General features: G+C 37.9%; 2 protein-coding genes across 2 annotated transcripts in view; one reads left to right on the forward strand and one right to left on the reverse strand.

The window, feature by feature from the left end:
- Positions 1-13,836: 13,836 nt before the first annotated feature.
- On the reverse strand, positions 13,837-17,987 carry LOC120627081 (piggyBac transposable element-derived protein 4-like). Its single transcript, XM_039894926.1, has 2 exons — positions 16,407-17,987; positions 13,837-14,073 (listed from the first exon to the last, which is right to left on the reverse strand). Exons 1-2 carry the CDS (start codon positions 17,985-17,987, stop codon positions 13,837-13,839), a joined length of 1,818 nt encoding a protein of 605 aa, XP_039750860.1.
- LOC120626826 (calexcitin-1) overlaps positions 13,981-19,264 on the forward strand; it is a 77,832-nt gene continuing 72,548 nt past the window's right edge. The window contains exon 1 of the mRNA XM_039894589.1: positions 13,981-13,996. The gene's annotated coding sequence lies outside the window, so the exon portion shown is untranslated. The remainder of the gene's footprint in view (positions 13,997-19,264) is intronic.

A 19,264-nucleotide genomic window follows, 5' to 3' on the forward strand; every position in this document is an offset into this window, starting at 1 on the left:
TAGTGGGCCGGTAGTGGGCCGGTAGTGGGCCGTTAGTGGGCCGGTAGTGGGCCGGTAGTGGGCCGGTAGTGGGTTGATGTGATAACGATGATGAAAATTAACGTGCTGCGAAATCCGCGCGCTTAATATCCTAAAACTGGTACCATTGAAAAATTCTACCTTAGGTATCTGGTTAATTGAGGAAGGATGGTGATTAAATGGCAGTACGCTGCCTCCCATACTTTATACAAGTGAATAGGTAGGGAATAAATAATGTTATGTTAGCGATATTGATAAGTATTTCTTGTAATGTATCCAGAGTAAATCGAATCGAATGATTTTCAATATTACTCTCGTTGCATGTGTATCGTAGCGAGACACTACACGTCTGCGTGAAATCTATCATAAGACAACAATAGACAAACGAGAATCGGGATCAGTGTTTGTCCAACTAATTATTGTTTGTCCACATGGTAACAGTTGATGATAGTCTCGTGTCAATACCAACGCTTCCTGCGTATTATTCAATTCCACGACGACATTATTACATTAATTCAAATTGAAATCTGTATTTGTGTGGTTCACTTTAATCTTATGTAATAAAATGAAACTGTTCCGTGCTACAATCTGCAATTGTAAGGCATGCAAATAATTATAATATTATTTTCATTATAACATTTTTTGTTTTAATGTAGTAATCAATCAACATAATTAATTATCTTTTTTAGACAAAATATATTTCATATTATGAAAATTAACAGACTTAACAATTATTCATTGTAAAGTCAACATCTCCTGAGGATGCTCCGGTTTCGGGGCGAAACTTGCGTAGAGGGTACATTGCCGAGGATCTGTTTGGTTTGGAGTATACGGATTGAAGTAATTATAAATTACACCATACAGATTCTCCTGCTGTTCGCGGAGTATAGCAAATTAAGCTTAATTTTCATAATATATTATGGATTTCCGCAAAGTAACGCCTGCTTCTATCCAAAATATATGTCAACATTGTTAAGTTAAATATAATGTATGCAGGGCGGCAAATATAATGGCAGACACATGATGCTTAACACCTACTCCTCGGACTGAGGGACACAGGGCAGCAAATTGTAAAACGTGTTCCTTGCATGTCCTGCGAAGTGTTGCTCTGTTTATAGACAATGGTTTACCACTTCAAATACGGCAGGCCATCTGCTTGGTCCGACAACTATTACTATAATAAAAGGTCGGCGACTCGACGTGGTGGATCGATGTATATTCAATGTGCAATTTCGTATCGGTTTATTAGAGGTTGTAGGCAGATGAGACGGCTATACTTATGAATAAAGGTTATCTTTTCATAGTGTAAAACGAAGTCACTTCGGCTGTTTGTACGCTTTGATCTATTGCACTACGCTGCGGGTTTTAATGCAGTTTTCAATAATAGTTAAAAATGGATATTAGCAAAAAAAATTCAAAGATTTGTAACGAGATATCGTAACAAACATATTTTTGTGCGCTTAACTTACTTCAAGCTAGACTAGAATTTTGTAAACTAATAGCAAAACATAACTCGTATGTGCAGCGGACGAGTGATCCGTGTGTTCTCGTGTGAAATAGCGAGCGCAATGAAGTGTGAAGCCGTTCTGTACTAAATTGAAGTGTCACGGCGCGGGGCGCTCTCCGGACGGGGATTTGTTTTGCACAATCACTCACATACGTGCTCCGTGCCGTACTGTATTCAAGTCTTCTTATAATCCGATACTCCAAATTCAAAAAGCAATTTGAAAGTATAATATTATTAGCTCGCGACTTGGCCGAACGGTGCCCGGTTGGGTTTCCGCGGCAAAATGCATTGTGTCCATCGGCGGGTTGCGGGCTATAGAAGATCAGATGAAATAGAAATACAAATCCGATTCAAACTAGTTTAAAACCTTGATCGAACTAGAACTAAAGCGAGCTACTGAATACTGCATGTATTCATGGTAGCTTATCTTTTGTTAAATAATTTTTTTGTTGGATCAACTATGAAATAAAGATATTCATATAACAGGAGACATACAGTTTAAATATTGGATAGAAGTAGGCGTTACTTTGCGGAATTCCATGATATATTATGAAAATTAAGCTTAATTTGCTATACTCCGCGAAAAGCAGGAGAATCTGTTTGTTGTAATTTATAATTTCTTCAATCCTTGTACCCTAAAGTACATTGCCGAAGATCTTTTTGCTTGTCCTGCTTTACGCGCAGTATAGCAAAAAAAGCTTGATTATCAAAATATAGCTTGGGTTTTGAATTATTGCTCAAACCAGGCTGCTTCCTAAATAGTTTTTAATGTCAATGTGAGACGGAGATACAAAAAAGAACAACCATCCAAGTTTGTAGTGGGCTTCTTCGTAGAACAGGTCGCGTTTGGAACCCTTGTACTTTACCTTTTAATTTTAGGCATAAAAAGGTAGTTATATCATCTCAATGTACATATTTTACATGTAATGTACTCACCAAAAGTGCGATCTATGTGCCTATTTGTATCAAGAAATATTTGATTTTGACTTTGACTTTGATTTGACACACACAAGTTTTGTTTTACGACAGTGAATGTACAAGACTTACTACGTACGTACGTACTTTTTTACTCACAACATTCTTCAATTACTATGAATCCTCATAGTGTATCCGAGCGCGCAGTGTAAAGTCCACCTCTCAGCTTAGTCATGTAGCTACACACGTAGTAAAAGACCTTTATACAGATATTTCACATTCATACCGACATTTACAGTGACGTAACACGACGTTAGCGTATTGTGCCATCAGTTTGGAAGTCAGCACTCGCCACTAGTCATAAATATGTCACTTTTATTGAGTGTTGTCGAAGCGACGATGCTTTAGCGCCGTCGCCATTTTATTGGCTGTCACAAAATTAATAATGTTCTACGGGTATTACATACCCGTTGCGGTGATAGAGTTCACTTTCGGGGGGCAGAGTTCGAATTCCCACTCTAACTTTTGTAACTTATATCCGTATGAAGTAATTAAAATATCATTAAATATTGCTTCAACGGTGAAGGAAAACATCGTGATGAAACACGATGCCTGAGAGTTCTACATTATGTTCTCAAAGCTCCACCAATTTGCACTTGGCCAGCGAGGTGGACGATGTGAGTCACCGTCCTTTCAAGTAACTCTATGCCAAAAATCAAGACAATTGGTTGGTTAGGGCGCTAAGCAAGGACAAACAAACAAACAAACACAATCTTTTATTAGGAAGGATAGAGTTGATTTTAAATTGTCGAGTTATAGATTTGCTTTGATACTGGTAAGAAGAGTATAAACTCAGGGGCCTGACCCTAAGCTATTTGCTACACTCAGGATACTAGCTTAAATTACCCTTGGATAACGGCGTTCGTAGCGTAAATAGTGGCATTACTCCCGTGTTGAACAATCTATTATTACAAATATGTGTGAATATGTGTTTTTTACTTTTATTACACTACAGCTCTGGCACGCAATTCTCGGTTGGAAGTCGCCTCCATATTTAATTTTATCTGTTGCGATCACAAGTGCAGTCCACTCGAGCTCCTTCCAGTCTGCCGGCGTGTTCCGCATCCCCTGTATTTTCCGCAGCTTTTCAGAACGAGAACAATTCCACCTCATTATTCACTTTATACATAACGGGGCACTTGTGAAATCGTCTTTATTATTACTTAATTTATGAAAGTTGTACAATCAGGTGAGATTGCAGTCAAGATCTAATTGTGGCATTAACGACGTTGTAGGTAATATGTCAACGGGTTTTTAAAATAAAATTTGTTCAGTGAAATCTTCCTTCCGTCGGAAATTGAAATTCACTCGCAGTACGTAGGTGTGTGCTTACAGCCTCACGTGCTTGTTATTCCGGCGATGCACTCGAAGCACTCCGCTAACGTGTGGAATGCCTCGCCGAAGTCCGCGGTTGTCTGAAACTCCATTACAATATAACTAGTTTAGTGGTAACCCTTGTCGGCAGCTTCTAGGTCGGTCTTCAAAGAGCTCGATAAAGAGTTATAATTGGAGCTTTTTGTGACACAGTTATTTTAATTATTTATTTATGTACATAAAGTTTCCAAAAAAATAAAAAATCAGAAAACCACCCAGGTTTGTAATATATGCTAACAGAGAATTAAGTCTAGGTACGTTAACTACAGAACATTATTGCCAGTTTACCATGTTGTGTATAAAAATGATCATAAGTTACTTAAAAAGAAGGATTAATATCGTCTCGTACATCAGTGGGTAATTCATTAATAAGGCGAGGAACTAGGTAAAAGTTCGTGCGCTCGCCATACCTATAAAACGCGCCCGAAGTGCATACATACACGGGGCGGCATGGTACGAAGTGTTGCTCTGTTTAAACGCGATGATTTTCCACTTACATCAGGTGGATCATCAGCTTGGTCCGTCAATTATTACTATAAAAATGCTTGTGGGCCCGCATGTTTAAATTCTGCAAGAATATGAAAGAGGGTTACATAAGATTTTGCTCGCGCTCTTCGTCCCTATACCTATATTGATTTCCCTGTATATACCTATGAGTATATAGAGAAAAAAGTAAATCTAAAAGCACAGTTACGTTCTAATTAATTTCTTAAATCTGTGTTGGAATTTCAGAATCAAATACCTGTTGTGGAATTTCGGCTTACGAATTTTTGTCCTCGTCAAATTCAAAGAGATCACGAAAAAATTTTAAGATTTCACGGAGGCAAAAATTTAAAGTATTATACCTACTTTATATTTTAAGCGAGTTTATTTACTTCTGTTATAAAAATGTTAAATGAAAATTTCTATTAAAAGTCAATCGGTTAAACTAATGTTGTATGTAACAACCTTCTAAATCATATATCTTTGACTGTCCCGCATCGGTAGACCAGAAATTGCAAATATCCAATTTTTTTTTTCATATCCCGTTTACTAAATCCCATCTCGGAAAACAAGTACAAACATATTTTACGTATAATATGTGCGAAATACAACGAGTTATCCAAAAAGATACCTGGCATCGCTATGTATATTAATATTTATTTTTGTATATTATTCATTATTCATTATTATATATTATCATATATTATTCATTTGACGGCCGACTGGCGCAGTGGGCAGCGACCCTGCATTCTGAGTCCAAGGCCGTGGGTTCGATTCCCACAACTGGAAAATGTTTGTGTGATGAGCATTAAGTGTTTTTCAGTGTCTGGGTGTTTATATGTATTTTCTAAGTATTTATGTATATATAATTCATAAAAATATTCATCAGTCATCTTAGTACCCATAACACAAGCTACGCTTAGTTTGGGGCTAGATGGCGATGTGTGTATTGTCGTTGTATATTTATTTATTTATTTATAAATAATTCATCAGTCATCTTAGTACCCATAACACAAGCTACGCTTACTTTGGGGCTAGGTGGCGGTGTGTGTATTGTCGTAGTATATTTATTTATTTTGTCGATATCTTCCATGACTCACTCACAGCTTCTAGGAAAAAAACTCACCGAGCACGTATCGGAGACTTGAATTTTTATGTCAGATTAAGTTTACATGACGCCTTGCCAATGCTATCTGTCATTGACGTGCCTATCAGTCCTTGTTTTTGTGTGCGCGCTATATTTAAAAACGTGTAATACGCATGTTGTTAGTGCTCTAATAAATAAATAAATATTATACGTTTTATAGTAAAACTTCATTATTTGGTCACCTGATGGACACTTACCTGCGCCATCGCTTATTAATAAATCATCACTTCGCAGGGCACGCAAGGAAAACTATACGGTCATATAAAACTATACGACTATATATAGCAGATAAATTTGCTAGACATCTCCATGCCCGTCCGTCTACGTGAGCACGGACTCCAATCCCAAGGTCTTTGTAATGTAATACTCTACTTGGAAATGTGCAATAATACATGTTCAAGTAACAGGCTCTTTTAGAACTGATATATTTAATGGAATTTGGATTCACCATGATGTTTAACTGCAGGTTAGACGACCTAGATAACAAACTGTGGCTCATAGATAGTGGAGTTGATTTACACGTCTTACAACATGGCGCCCTGTGTCCATCGACCTGAGGTGTAGGTGTTAGGTCTCGTGTGCCAGTGATTACACCGGAACATAGCATTACAGTAATGCTACTTGAAACATGGCATAAGCATGGCTGTAATACTACCCCGTATGAGCTCTCACAATAAGCTCCTACTAAAAATGAGTATGTTCTTTGTGTTATATACGTATATATAGTGCTATATATAAATATTACAATGTAATGGCATGAAACGCAGAGTTTCGAATCGTCTTAAGTAGTAAAACAGATTGACTTGGAAGCACATCGCTCCGCTGTCTTCTCTCGCAACACAGAGTTATTATTGTATGTGAATTTCCTGCCAGCTTCTCGTCAGTAGAATCTGCCTTCTGAATCGGTGTTAGAGGGGCTACAACTAGACCATCTTGACGTTTCGCTACAACTAGACCATCTTGACGTTTCAAAAGAGCTTAGATTAGACCTACTTGAATAAATTCTAAATTAATTAAATTTTAATCAGTTTTGGTATCGCTTAGATGGTAAGCACGTTGTTATTGGTCAAAGCCACGAAAATATACAAGAAATGTATATGCCACATCTGCATCTATGGACTTCGCATTTACGTACTAATATGCCTACCTAGCTTTTAGCTGGATAATCATTTTTTTTATACACACAGCTATATGTGACTAAAATCTACACTTCACGGAGAAAATATGGTAAAAGGTAATTTTTAAGCCAACCTTTGTACCGAGTTGCGTTGCATGTAGGCCAGTGTTGATATTTTAACTAAACGCCAATGCTAATAGCGGGTGGGTGTTTTCCTTCGTGTCTGTGCTCGATGTGTGGTAGCATTCAAATGAATGGACCGATTTGAATGCGGTTTTTGTATTACATACATACGTCTTCACAGTCCACAGGGCCACCCATTGTGGACTATGAAAACATGCAAGAGGGTAATTTTGTACAAGGAGTATATTACCATTTTGCTCAGAAACTACTAGACTTAATTTCCTGCAGTTTTTTGCAATACTCAGAGCAAGTTCTTAGATTTTATATTTTAAAGTAAACAAGAGGGCGCTGTAGCAAGTTGTTTTCGTTGTATTTTTTTGAACACAGTAATGTAATAATGGGTAACATGCTTTTGTATTAAACAATTTTCGGAGAGTACTTTACAATGAGAGCGAGTTGTCTTCCTGCGAAGGTATAAGAACACCCTTCTAATGACCCAATCACAGCCCTCGGGCCTGCGTGGAGGGTGTTGCGACCCGACAAATTGCACGACCCCTCGTTCAGATGGAAAATTAATATTTTACAATAACAGCGCGAGTGAGGCCCAAATTGATTGCTTTCAACATGTTCAGTTGTTTTTGATTCACCTGAGAGAACCTCAATCCATGCGAATTAAGTTTGAATGGAGATCATCATGTGTTGTCCTACAATGCCTCACCGCTGGACACAAGCCTGTGTCTAAGCTGAGACCGAGCCACTAATTAGGTGAGAAAAATAAAATGGTAGACTTCCCACGGTCTCAATGAATCTGAAATGAATTTGAACAAAAAACTATCTACGTTTAAATGTAGCAATAGATCTTTAGATAACAGGTGAAAAATTATTTCTCCAATACGTAGAGATAGACTCTGGGAAAACTTTGAAGTAAGGGTTATGTTATGGCACTTTTGTATGTCACGGGCTTGGATGTGATACACTTTGCAATCCCAGTGAGGCTTCTTCCCGTGAAAACCTGCGCGAATTAGCTTGTTTCTCATTTAATAATACAGTCTAGTTTAGCACTTTATAATGATATTCTATAAACCTTTACAGTATAAAAGTAATTCATCAATTTTAATTACCGTTAAGAAAATCCTCATCCGAACTGCCAGTTTAAAATCGCCTTCTACTTTCAAACGACGTTCAGAAGCAAGCATGGAACGAAAAGTTCCAGCGTTCCTTGAGAACATAAAACTGGGCAAGACTTACTGCAAGGCCACGACCTTGTCGCATTAACGGCCGCGCGACAAGCGATAAAAACGAATTAAATAAGTACGTATTTATTGAAAAGAAAATAATAAAGTGTTTGTCATGATAAGTTTCTCTGAATATAATTATAATAACATTTACTCATTGATTTAATATGTTACTAATTAGTAAGCCCACTTTATTTACTTATTAAAATAGATAGTATAACTTAAATATCAAACAATAGAGAAAGGTGTATATAGAGTATAGAGTTTTTTTTTAAATAAATAAATAAATATACAACATAAATATACGACAATACTCTAATGCCATCAAGCCCCAAAGTAAGCGTAGCTTGTGTTATGGGTATGACTAAATACTTTTATTAATAAAATACATAAATACTTATGACATTTATAAATAGCCAGACACTAAACATTTATGTTCATCACACAAACATTTTCCAGTTAAGGGAATCGAACTCACGGCCTTGGTCTCAGAAAACACGGTCGCTGCCCACTGCGCCAATCGGCCGTCAAGTAAACGTTGCCCGTGACTTAAATGAGACGTTTAACTACGTTCGCGTTTCTTTCTATTTATAACAATCTCTCGGAAACCGTTACATTTTTGACGGTTTAGCGGTCGTGCATAGGTAATTATATATTTGCTATGTTTTTAAATTCCACAGGCACATTATACGTATTCATGTAAATACTTTATTATAAAACAACATTTAACTTAAATAAACGTATGTAAAAAAAGGCATCTTATAGCTACAGAGCGAGATCTTCCAGACAACCATCAGACTTGTGGTAGGTGGTGTATAATCCAAACATACATTCAATGCAGTAATGTATGATACAAACCAATACTATCCTTGAGCTTAATAACAATCATGCTCTGTTCATCTGTAGGGTACCAGCTATGTACGTTCAGTGCGGTCACGCGCAGTCATCATTATCGACCCACGACTGGCCAACTACAGTGCACGGGTCTCAGCGTGATGACTGTAGATCACCACGCTTTCCAAGTGCTGATTAGTGCACTACACCCACCCTTCAGAGCATTTTGGAGAACTCTCACGCGGAGAACTCTTCCTCACGATGTTTTTGGTCATGGTTAAAGTAAGTGATATATGCATTATAACTTATTATTATAAAACTTAATATAATTTAAGAACGCATAAAACTCCGAAAAGTTAGAGGTGCGTGCGTTGGTTCGCCCCCAACCAATAGCCTATCGACGCTTCATAATATAAGATAGGCGCTTACGTTCTCAGGAAGGCATTGGACATTTTTGCAGTCAGAAAGTTTCGTAGGCCGTTACGTTCTAGTTTTTAGTGGCTATAAGCTGGCTATCACTCGCGTTTTGTGCCCCGGTAAGTATTTCCGGCGGGAGAAGATTCACTTATTGCTCGTCTTCTAAATAAGCAAGTTAGTAATGATATAAGGTACAAGGAGGGTGAATGGATTTTAAAAAAAAATTCTCATTATGGATTTTATTACTAACATGTTTCTAAGAAACATAATAAAACTGACTTAGCTGCCGCTTAAGCGACAAGGTCGTGGCCCTACGTAAGAAGGAAATATGGCTGGTCTTAAACTTAACAGTTAAAGCCCTCTTGAACCGCTTGCTAAATATAAATTCCTAAAATTTATCTCAAAAAGTAAACAAAGCATCTTCGTTTATTTTTTGTGGTACTCGTAAATGGTAATAATTATTCGCTTACCGAGCACTGTTCTTCTTGTTTTAAAATAAAATAAAGTGGTTTTGAATCGGTTGTTTTCGTACAAGCATTAAATCCCAATTGTCATCAAGAACAAGACATGGCCGGCTGAAAGTAGAGATTATAATTTAGAGTTTTCTCCTACATTCGGAGACTGTTGGTTTTATAAAAGTCACTCGGCGAGAGAGATTAATTATCACCGAGTTTTACTACGTGTTTTCATCAAAACTGATGATCTGTAGATGAACATGAGTTAACGACTCAAGTAGCAATGGGTTGAGTTAATAGCTCGGAAACATGTTTGATGTTGGGGTTCTAAGGTGCTAAAATAGCGACCTATTAGTGATTTAAATCAACGTTAAGCAGCACAATCTGTCCCTTTGTTGTATCTCGAGTTATTTAAGCAATGGAAGCTTGATTTTGAGATATGAGCATAGGCTACTTTTTACCGCTACTTAATAACCGACAACGGAAAGATTTGAAACCGTTATCGGAATCCAAGCAATCGTTATTAGTATTTTTTGGGTATTTTAAATTTGCCTGTTGGTTCAACCCAACCCTGTATATTATAAAATAAAACCCGTATTTTTAACACGAAATGTCCATTAGCTTGAACCAAAAATAGATATCAACGTTACTTTTGAGAATCATTAATATTGAACTCCGCCGAGGAGGAGGAGGCCGATCGAGCACGACGGTTGTGAACCCTGACTGGAAATAAAAATTCTAAAACTATTAAAGTCCCACCGCCACCGTTTAAGATAAAAGAAGCAGAACGCCTGACGATTTCACCTGATGACATGACGATGCAGTTTCAGGCGTAAATGCATAGCGCATTGGAAACTTTAGCTCGCTGTCATTATACTCTATTTACTTTTGCCCACTGCTGGGCATAAGTAAACTGAGTTCTTCTTTCATAGGAGAGAGGAAATTAGAGACTACGTTGTTCTAATGCCGGTAGCTTCGCGCGCAGTTGTTCGAAACGCAAAGGATAAGTAAAGGACAAAATCGGTCGCCATTTTTATAGGATTGACTGACGAAACCAGCAGATACTAAGTGGAAAACCATGAGGTACTAAGAAGATAAACACTTCATACGGTATGCAAGGAACCTGCAATATACCGCTCTGTATGACCATCGACCTAAGCCGTATTAAGCCTCATGTACCTTTAATTCCACCGGCAACTACGCCCTTCACACCGGAACACAGCATTGCAACAATGCTTTTTAGCGGCACGAATAACCAATGAAATGACACTCATTGACTACCGTTATCGGTTCATTACCACTGACGTCATTAAGCCACATCAACCTGCTTTTCCATAATGGATGTATTTTAATGTTAAACGATAAATAATAGATGTACGCTAGTGCATAAAATAAGTCATGACCGAGTTATACTTTTTAAACGCTCCGATGTTCACTGCTATGACGTAGAAATGAAATAATGAAATATAAAAGTTTTGTTCGTAATTAAAAATATTGACCTTTATTTACAAAAGGCATCAGGCTTCAGTCGGATGCAGAATCATTAACGCAGTTTTCATAGAAAATGTTAATAATATAAGGAGTTAGAAATAGAGAAGTATAGAAATTAGGAATAAAACGTTTCACTAGTCTTGTTTACTTTTTTTAATAACTAAATAAAAATGACTTTTAGTTCGCATTTAATTAACATAAAAGCTTTCAGAGCATGAGAAGTGAAACCAGTAGTTTCTGCGTGAATATATTATTTGCACGTCTGTATTTTGTTGGACAGAAATTGTTTCCCGGAGATGCGGAGGTCACCCAGAGCTCTGCTACGTAAGTAATGTGGTCACGCTCTACATTTATGTGTCCGTGGAATTGACCTGCGTAAAATGTATCACAATGTGTCTTTATAAAGAAATTCGAGCAAAAGAAATATTCTGTGACGTTACTTACACCATAAATACTAATTCGTATATTTTTGTAGTAACAGATGACGGACTAATTAGGTGCCCCTGATAGTGAGTATATAAACAGAGGAACACTTCGAAGGGCGTGTAAGAAACAAAGAAAATTTGTACACGTAAGGCTTCTCAAAGACGATCTGAGTCATGAGCAGTACAGCACATTATCATGCAGGCTGGACAGCCCTGTTTGGAGCTTTACAGCAGAATACACCCTGACGCACGCGTGGAACTTAAGTATGTCTTAGTTAAAACTTTTAATTAGGTAGGTTTTGTTAAACTTGTTACCCAAATACCTTAAACAACTATTTGACTAAAGCACTATGGAAAAAAAACTGAAGCCATTAACGTGAGCTCAAAAATGCAGGTTGGCGCGCTTCGGCATTTGTCCGAAGACCGAATCCTCAACTTACTTTTACACCTGGTTAGTATTGAGATTTGCTTAACAGAACGACCTGGGACTCGAACTTAAGGCTTTGTGAGTATTAGTTGAACAGGCTTTTCGAATTATTAGACCACTAAGGTCACGTCTGCAACGAAGGTGTGTATAAAAAAATATATTAATAAATAGTATAAAAAAAGTTCGAGACGAACGAGTGACGAACCTTATTGATTGGTTTAAATTGCATGTTCAAAAATACATGCAAAGAGTTTGATATTTTTAAATTTTCTGAACTGGAATTAGTCTTTAAGACGTTTCGTGCAAGGAAAGCATCTGCAAAGCAAAACCCATACGGGAGAAAATAATTAATAAAGCAAGTATCCCCGCGACAAAACACACTTCCGCAGCGCTCCCTGGCGGCTAGCAGCCAGAATACATTTAAAAGACCGGACAAAAGGGATACGTTTGTAATGCAAATACCCGCATTTAAATCGGTCCACCCTTTCGAAAATTACGATAAACAATGAATATTAAGCTTGGTTTGCAATAAGTACCTGCTTCTCGCGAAGTATGGTAAATTAAGTTTCGTGCTCATTGTGCTCGTACATCATGGAAATCTCAAGGTAATTTTGGACCTGCCAATGCATAAGTTTAAACAATATGTTAAAAACATTTAATTAATCTTAGTTACTATACGATTGATGAATTTCTCAACGACAAGGCTGCTTGTAAAAGGGCAATCAGCTGAGTTTCTTGCATGCTCTTCTCGGTGGAATCTTTCCGGTGGTAGATTCACTACAAACAGACTGACTAGACGTTTAAAAAGTGCTTATAAATGGAATGAATTTGAATTTTGTTTTTTTATTAATTCCGCAAAACAACGCCTGTTCTAGCCAGCTTTGCAACAAACAATTCAAATTGAAAAATAAATTAAGCTGTGAAATTTGAACCGCCTTTGTGTTGGAGGTCGGTGAGGGTAATAAGTCCTCAGCGAGCATAAGCCACTGTTAATTTACCGGTGATTGTCCAAGTCATCGTGTTTAATCGATGCCGCAAAACTTACAGCCGGTTCCGGAAGCTACCGCCGATGGCCGCGGCCGAACACCAGCGATCAATCTGCAGCCCTGCTCCCTAGCCCGTGCTCGCCACCGCGCAGCCATCGTACAGCTGGCCGGCCATAACTGCCTTCACACGGCTGTCGTATTGCCATGGAGCGTACTCAGTCAACAATGATATGCAAGTACGTTTTCATCAATAGTTATTTTATTGTTAGTTGGATGTGGAAACTAACGTGGCTGGTCAGACCGACTTCTGGCGTGGTGACGCATAGCGGGGGTAAATAGATGATTTATAATGGAAACGAGACACTCCAATGAAATATTGATGTGGCGGAACAAGAGTCGTATATACTTGTGATGGAGTTTTGATAATTTTTTGGTACTTTGGTGGTACCTTATGTTGCAGTTAAGTGAACTATCCTTTAAAAGGATTTTTCTCCTCCTATAATAGAGCGTGCATTAAAAACTGACGTTTTAGTTGATTACAACGGAAACCAATAAGGCTTTTTATATAAATAACAAAACTTTAATAGTGTAGGTTTAAATTTTCTATAAACCGCGACAAGCAGGCAAATCTACATGCCGCAACTTATAACGTCTTTACGCACATTTCATCTCTCATAAGATAGAAAAATGAATGTTAATATTAAAAATTTAAAATGTGAACAGTTGATGTTGAAAAAGAGCAATTGCTTGTATTTTGAATCTGAATTTGAATTTCGACACAGAAGTATCATTAGGAGACGCTGAAATCACACTGCACAATTGCTAAGTGACTTGCAAGCAGTCGTCGGGCTCGTCGTCGCTTTGCGCACTGTACGGTCGGAACACCGCGGCGCTCGCTCCGCGCGCCCTGCGAGCCTTGCTGCTGGAGGCTCGGCCGGCGCGCGGCACTCGCCGCCCAGCCGCCGCCCGCCCCGCCTGCCAGGTGAGTGCTGCTCCGGATATATTCCCTAAGTCGTGTCGCGCACCAACGCAAAAATTAAATAAAAATAATCCTATTTCCTAGTTGGGTATAGAACATGGATTTTGTTTTAAATAAAATATTTTTTTGCAAGGACTAAGGGGATACGAAAAAGTTTGTAACTTAAAAGTTTATACGTGATAAACTTCAAAATGTCCTCTAAAATTCACTTTGGAATACCTTAGTAACCTTTTTTAATAGCGGTTCTTAAGCTTTGAGAAACGTGTTATTGGCATTTTTTTTATTAAAAAATGGAGGCGTACCGTATAAACTCTTTTTGTTATTTAATAAGCTGTTCTCATAAAAGCCTTACATTAATCGCCAAATTGTCGCGTATTTTATAGATTTTTATTACTAAATCGTATCTGCATTTGAAGTAAATATTTAATTATTTTTTAATTAGGTATTAGTATTGTCTTTATCATAACAAAAAAAGTTGTGATCTAATCATTATTAAATAAGTAAGTCTATCCGAAAAAATATCCATAAACTTTTAAAACATGTTTGAGTTATGAACGAAGGTAGGTAATTAATAAAACAGGAATTCTCAAGTCGGAAAATGTAATAAAAGTTTTGATATTGATTCTACATGCTGCGAGCGCTCCGTAAGCTGCAGCAATAAATAACTTTTTAAAGTTGCCAGTCGATCGCGCCGGGATTTTCTGCTGTCGATTTCCTTACTCGGAAAACTTCTTAAACGATGCATTGCGTTACATAAATCTCTGTTTCCTGTAATACGGATTAGAATATATTATAAAGCTTTTGTTTGAGTGCTTACATAGAACTATAACAAAACCTTAAGTTATAGTTAACGCGCAGTAATTCATAGGTCTTTAAACTCAATTATATACTTCCTTTAAAAGTTTATTTTTAACTCGTTAAATTAAATTTATACCAGTGCCATAAAGTTACCTCTGTAAATGCCCGATAAGCATGACCAACTATAAACTTAGACGGTTTTAATATTAAACTGTTTTATGACCGCGTAAAGTTGTAGATGAGGGTGGTGTAGGGAAATCGGAGCAAGCTGGATGCGCCTTTAGGGCTCTTAATTTTGACTTCGGCTCTCCTTCTTACTCAGAAAGCATATTACCAGTCACTGAAACCAATAATTATTGAATTGGGAGTGCACTGCACGAGCACGCCAATCCGTAATGAAACAGCGCGGTGAATGAAAGTTTTATATTTCTCCTGTGAGAACTTTGTTCTAGTATTCTATGTAATATTTAAATTTGGATTTCAAAATATGTAATCGTAGGATCTCATAAAATAATTTGGGGTGGCCCTTAGGTAAGAAAAGCAGCCCGCCCAGCCGTGGGAACTGGGGCACGAGCGAGGTGTAATATATAATACATGAACGAAAGTTTTAATACGCGTCCCGCGAGGACTGCGGTAAATACACATTTGTTTTACGAGTGGCGGTATGAATGTACTTCGGGGATCGTCTATTTACTCCCGTCACGTAACAACTAAGTGTATATCCCCGGGTTGGCTGCACTTTGAAATAAGAAGCTGTCTAAACAGCCGTACATCGTGAGATTAAGCGCGGCCGCCATTGTTGAGTTGGACAGTAAAGTTTGGATTTCATAAAAATAATTTTAAACATCTGAATAAATGAAACCCAGCCCAATACACAAATAGGTGATAACGTGTGATTGGCCAACAACGTGTTAAAAATAACATTTGCATTTTTAGTCACAAAAAAAATAATACACACTGCCTTTTATCAGACTAGCACTAACGCGTGATAGTTTCACGCGTTAGTGCTAGTCTGCGCAAAGCTTTTGTTTTTTTTAATTGTTTTTCCACTTACGTTCTACACCAAAGACAAAATCCGGTCTTCTCGACAATTAACACTCTCACCGCCATACTTATTTAAGGTTTTTCTAGCGCAGCAAGCCCTGTGGGCGGCACGCCTACCATGCGATTTCTTCCACCTATCGCCACGTCCGATTTTAAATAACTTGTGTAGCATGCCATGTGGGCTATCGGCGGGATACGTCGTTGACTTTATCAGCAGGCCGTGGGGTCCGCTGTGATCCCACAAATTCATATTATTTTATAGAGCTTGGCTTGCTAGATAAATATTCAAAGATGACTTCATTGATTAGTTCAGTTAAAACGCTACCCGTGAAAAAAAAATTGATGAAAATTGGACTATATTTAAAGTAATATAAGGATAAAAATTGAATGAGTAAAACTAGTATTAGAAAAATATTATTTATTATTTATTAATCCAAAGCAGTCAAAATCACAGTTATAAAAATCAAAATACGTAATAAAAAAACTAAGGATTAATTTGGATGTGGATTTCTGCGTAACATTGTCCACAAACACTAGGTTTAGTTGGGCATTCCAGGCACACTGTATTTACCTTTTTTGTTTGATCTCTGGCTTCTTTAGCTGATAGTCCAGCATCTCTGTTTTTTTTATAACAATGGATGCATCGTCGCCGAATAAGTCTTCCTCTATGATCAGTAAGTGTTGATTTACTGAATTTATGTTGTATTTGCCGCCTTGGCAAACTACCCACTGAGTTCGAACTGGAAGTGATTCCCAACATCTGCAAGCAGAGATTCTCTCTGAAATCCGTTATGGTGTACTTCTTGCTACTAAGCTGCTTATGAGTTTTGTAAATTATAAAAGCGTTTGTGACAGCAGTCGAAAATAACAGTTCTATGGCTAGCTTCTGGAACCAACGGATACTTCTTCTGGCAGGCTTGGCATAGCTTGCCATTTGATCTGATAAATCTATGGAGCATTTGTGTTTGTTATAATCAGCAATCAGGGTAGGTTTCATAACTTTCTTGTTACGGTTCCTTTTGCTCGTAACAGTAACAAAACCAACAGAGTGTTTTGTCGACAAAGCTAAAACATCACGCTTGTCCTTCCATTTGAGTATAAGAATACCGTCATTGTTTTCTAAAGCGATCATTTCACCTTTGTTCAATTTTTCTTGAACAACTTTTTTCGGCAATCCTTTCCTGTTTCTGCGTAATGTACCAATCAGATGCGTATCGTTTTGCAATAATTGTTGCGCTAAGTCGACGCTGGTATAATAATTATCCGTCACCACACTCCTGCCTACCCCTAGGTAAGGTTGACATAGTTTCATTACTAAATTCGTAGGTGTATTGGTTTGCCCGCTTGAGTTTTTACCTTCGTAAACGATAAGGTCGTACGTATAACCGTCATCATCACAGACTTTAAAAAGTTTGATCCCATACTTGTGTCTTTTGCCAGGAATGTACTGCATAAATTTTATACGCCCTCTGAAAGCTACCATGGTCTCGTCCACAGTGATATATTCTCCAGGTGTTTTGGCATTTCGAAATGTGGCTGTGAGTAACTGCACCAAACGTCTTATCTTTATAAGACGGTCTGTATTTGATGCATGGAAAAAACTGTCTTCAAAATGCCAACATCTCAATAACAGCTCGAATCGGTTTCTACTCATAGCTTGGCGAGCTATTTCGTTTTTATACAGTTTTTTATTGCTCCAGTAGTCGCTAATTTTAGGTAATTTATTGAGTCCCATAAAAATCAGCAGGCCCAAGAATTTTAAAATTTCTTCTTCAGTACAGTCTGTCCATTTGGCAAGTCTCATGTTGCGTGTGACAACTTTAAGTATTTTTACCTTATTAGCATAACAATTGGTCATTTGCACCATAAGATCCATAATATCTTGGTTTAAAAATAATCGAAAAATATCAAGTTCCCTGTTACAATTGTTAGAAATATTAATACCTGGTTGTATATCCAATGGAAACCTCTTTTGTCGCGATCCGTTAGGTTGATGCCAGTCAGGTCGCGGTGGCTCCGGGGGCACTGGTGTGCTTTCGTGCAGAAGTGAAACATCGTCTTGAGATAAACACGAGTCGCTGCTAGTCGAATTAGATCCATCCCATAATGGCGGCGGTTGATAGTCCGAATCAGAGTCACTAAAATCCGACATTGCAAAAATGCGCGCCAAAAGTCTTTCTCCGCAGGCTAGGTGGGCGGCGCGCGGTCAACTGACCTAATTACACGGGTGGCGTGCCTTATAACTTTTTGACAAGTTATGACAAGTAAATATAACAGCAAATTTGGCGCGCTAATTTTGGTATGCCGGCCGCCCACGTGGCTTGCCAGTTAAAATTTAAAAAACAATATTGGCTCGTTACACTCAAATTTACGTGGGCGGCCAGCAGTCCACGTGGCGGTGAGAGTGTTAAGTTCTTAGATATTACGTAGCCTCAGATAAGATATACAATGTGCGTAACAGTACATTATGTATCAATGATGTAGCAACAATAGATAGGAACGAGCAAATCACGGAACACGAGCAAAATTGAAGCCACCGGTTAGATATTAGATAGTGTTTAATGGATTGCGAAGTCAGATAGCGATCGCTCCTGTGTTCGCTATTAAGCATGGAACACACAGAGGCTAGGGCGGAGTAGGCCGAAGCTTAGTGAATACAGGTACACGGCGAACGCCATATTGCAACGGTAATTGTATGTAACCGCAATAGCTACTATGATGATGATGATGAACCACCGCGAAGTTTCAGACCTGTAGTAGTGGTTTGACACGACTGATTTCAGATCATTTATACCAAAATAATGATTTTGATAAAATTTAAATTTTATGCGTTACAATATATATTAAAGCGCTTCTGAACAATATTAAGAAAAACGAGTAAACTGTGGTTTCAAATAGAAGGGCGTATTCAGGTAACATTCAAATGAGTAACTTAACTAACAGACTATGAAAATTACAATATTCATGATCGGGTAAATTCTAGAAGTCCACTAGCAGCGTTGCATCTAAATAAAAATTCATATGCAACGATATTGAGGTCAAAGTTGCCGCATTCAAGGTGCTTGTAGAGCGACATCTAGCGGCGACAAATAATCAATTTATCTCAAGTAAAACCATGTAAATCAATATTCCAAGCTCTTGTTTTTTCCAGTTTTTTTTTACTTTATCTGTAGTGGTTACAACAAAGTCACATGTTTTATAAAAAAATGTAAGTTTATAATGCGGCTTGGCTCGTATCCGCCACGGCTTGTGTATGTCTCATGCTTTACTGTAGCCAGGGCGCTTATCGCTCGCATACCTACTAGGCTATAGCCGGTTGGAGAGTATTGTTCGAGCAATACACTCACAGCGCTATTCATGAAACACGCATTGAACGTGGAATTAGCGTTAAGTTTTAATTTGTTATGTAATTTGATCGTATTAGTTTGA

Source organism: Pararge aegeria, chromosome 10, assembly GCF_905163445.1.
Source record: "Pararge aegeria chromosome 10, ilParAegt1.1, whole genome shotgun sequence".
NCBI lineage: Eukaryota > Metazoa > Arthropoda > Insecta > Lepidoptera > Nymphalidae > Pararge > Pararge aegeria.

What these genes read in the sequence shown, in the direction of transcription:
- LOC120627081 (XM_039894926.1), bottom strand. Translation starts at nt 17,987, where the DNA reads ATGTCGGATTTTAGTGACTCTGATTCGGACTATCAACCGCCGCCATTA. An exon ending in CCAGAGATCAAACAAAAAAG is followed by an intron (nt 14,074 to 16,406) that starts GTAAATACAGTG and finishes ATACCCAACTAG; the next exon opens with GAAATAGGATTATTTTTATT.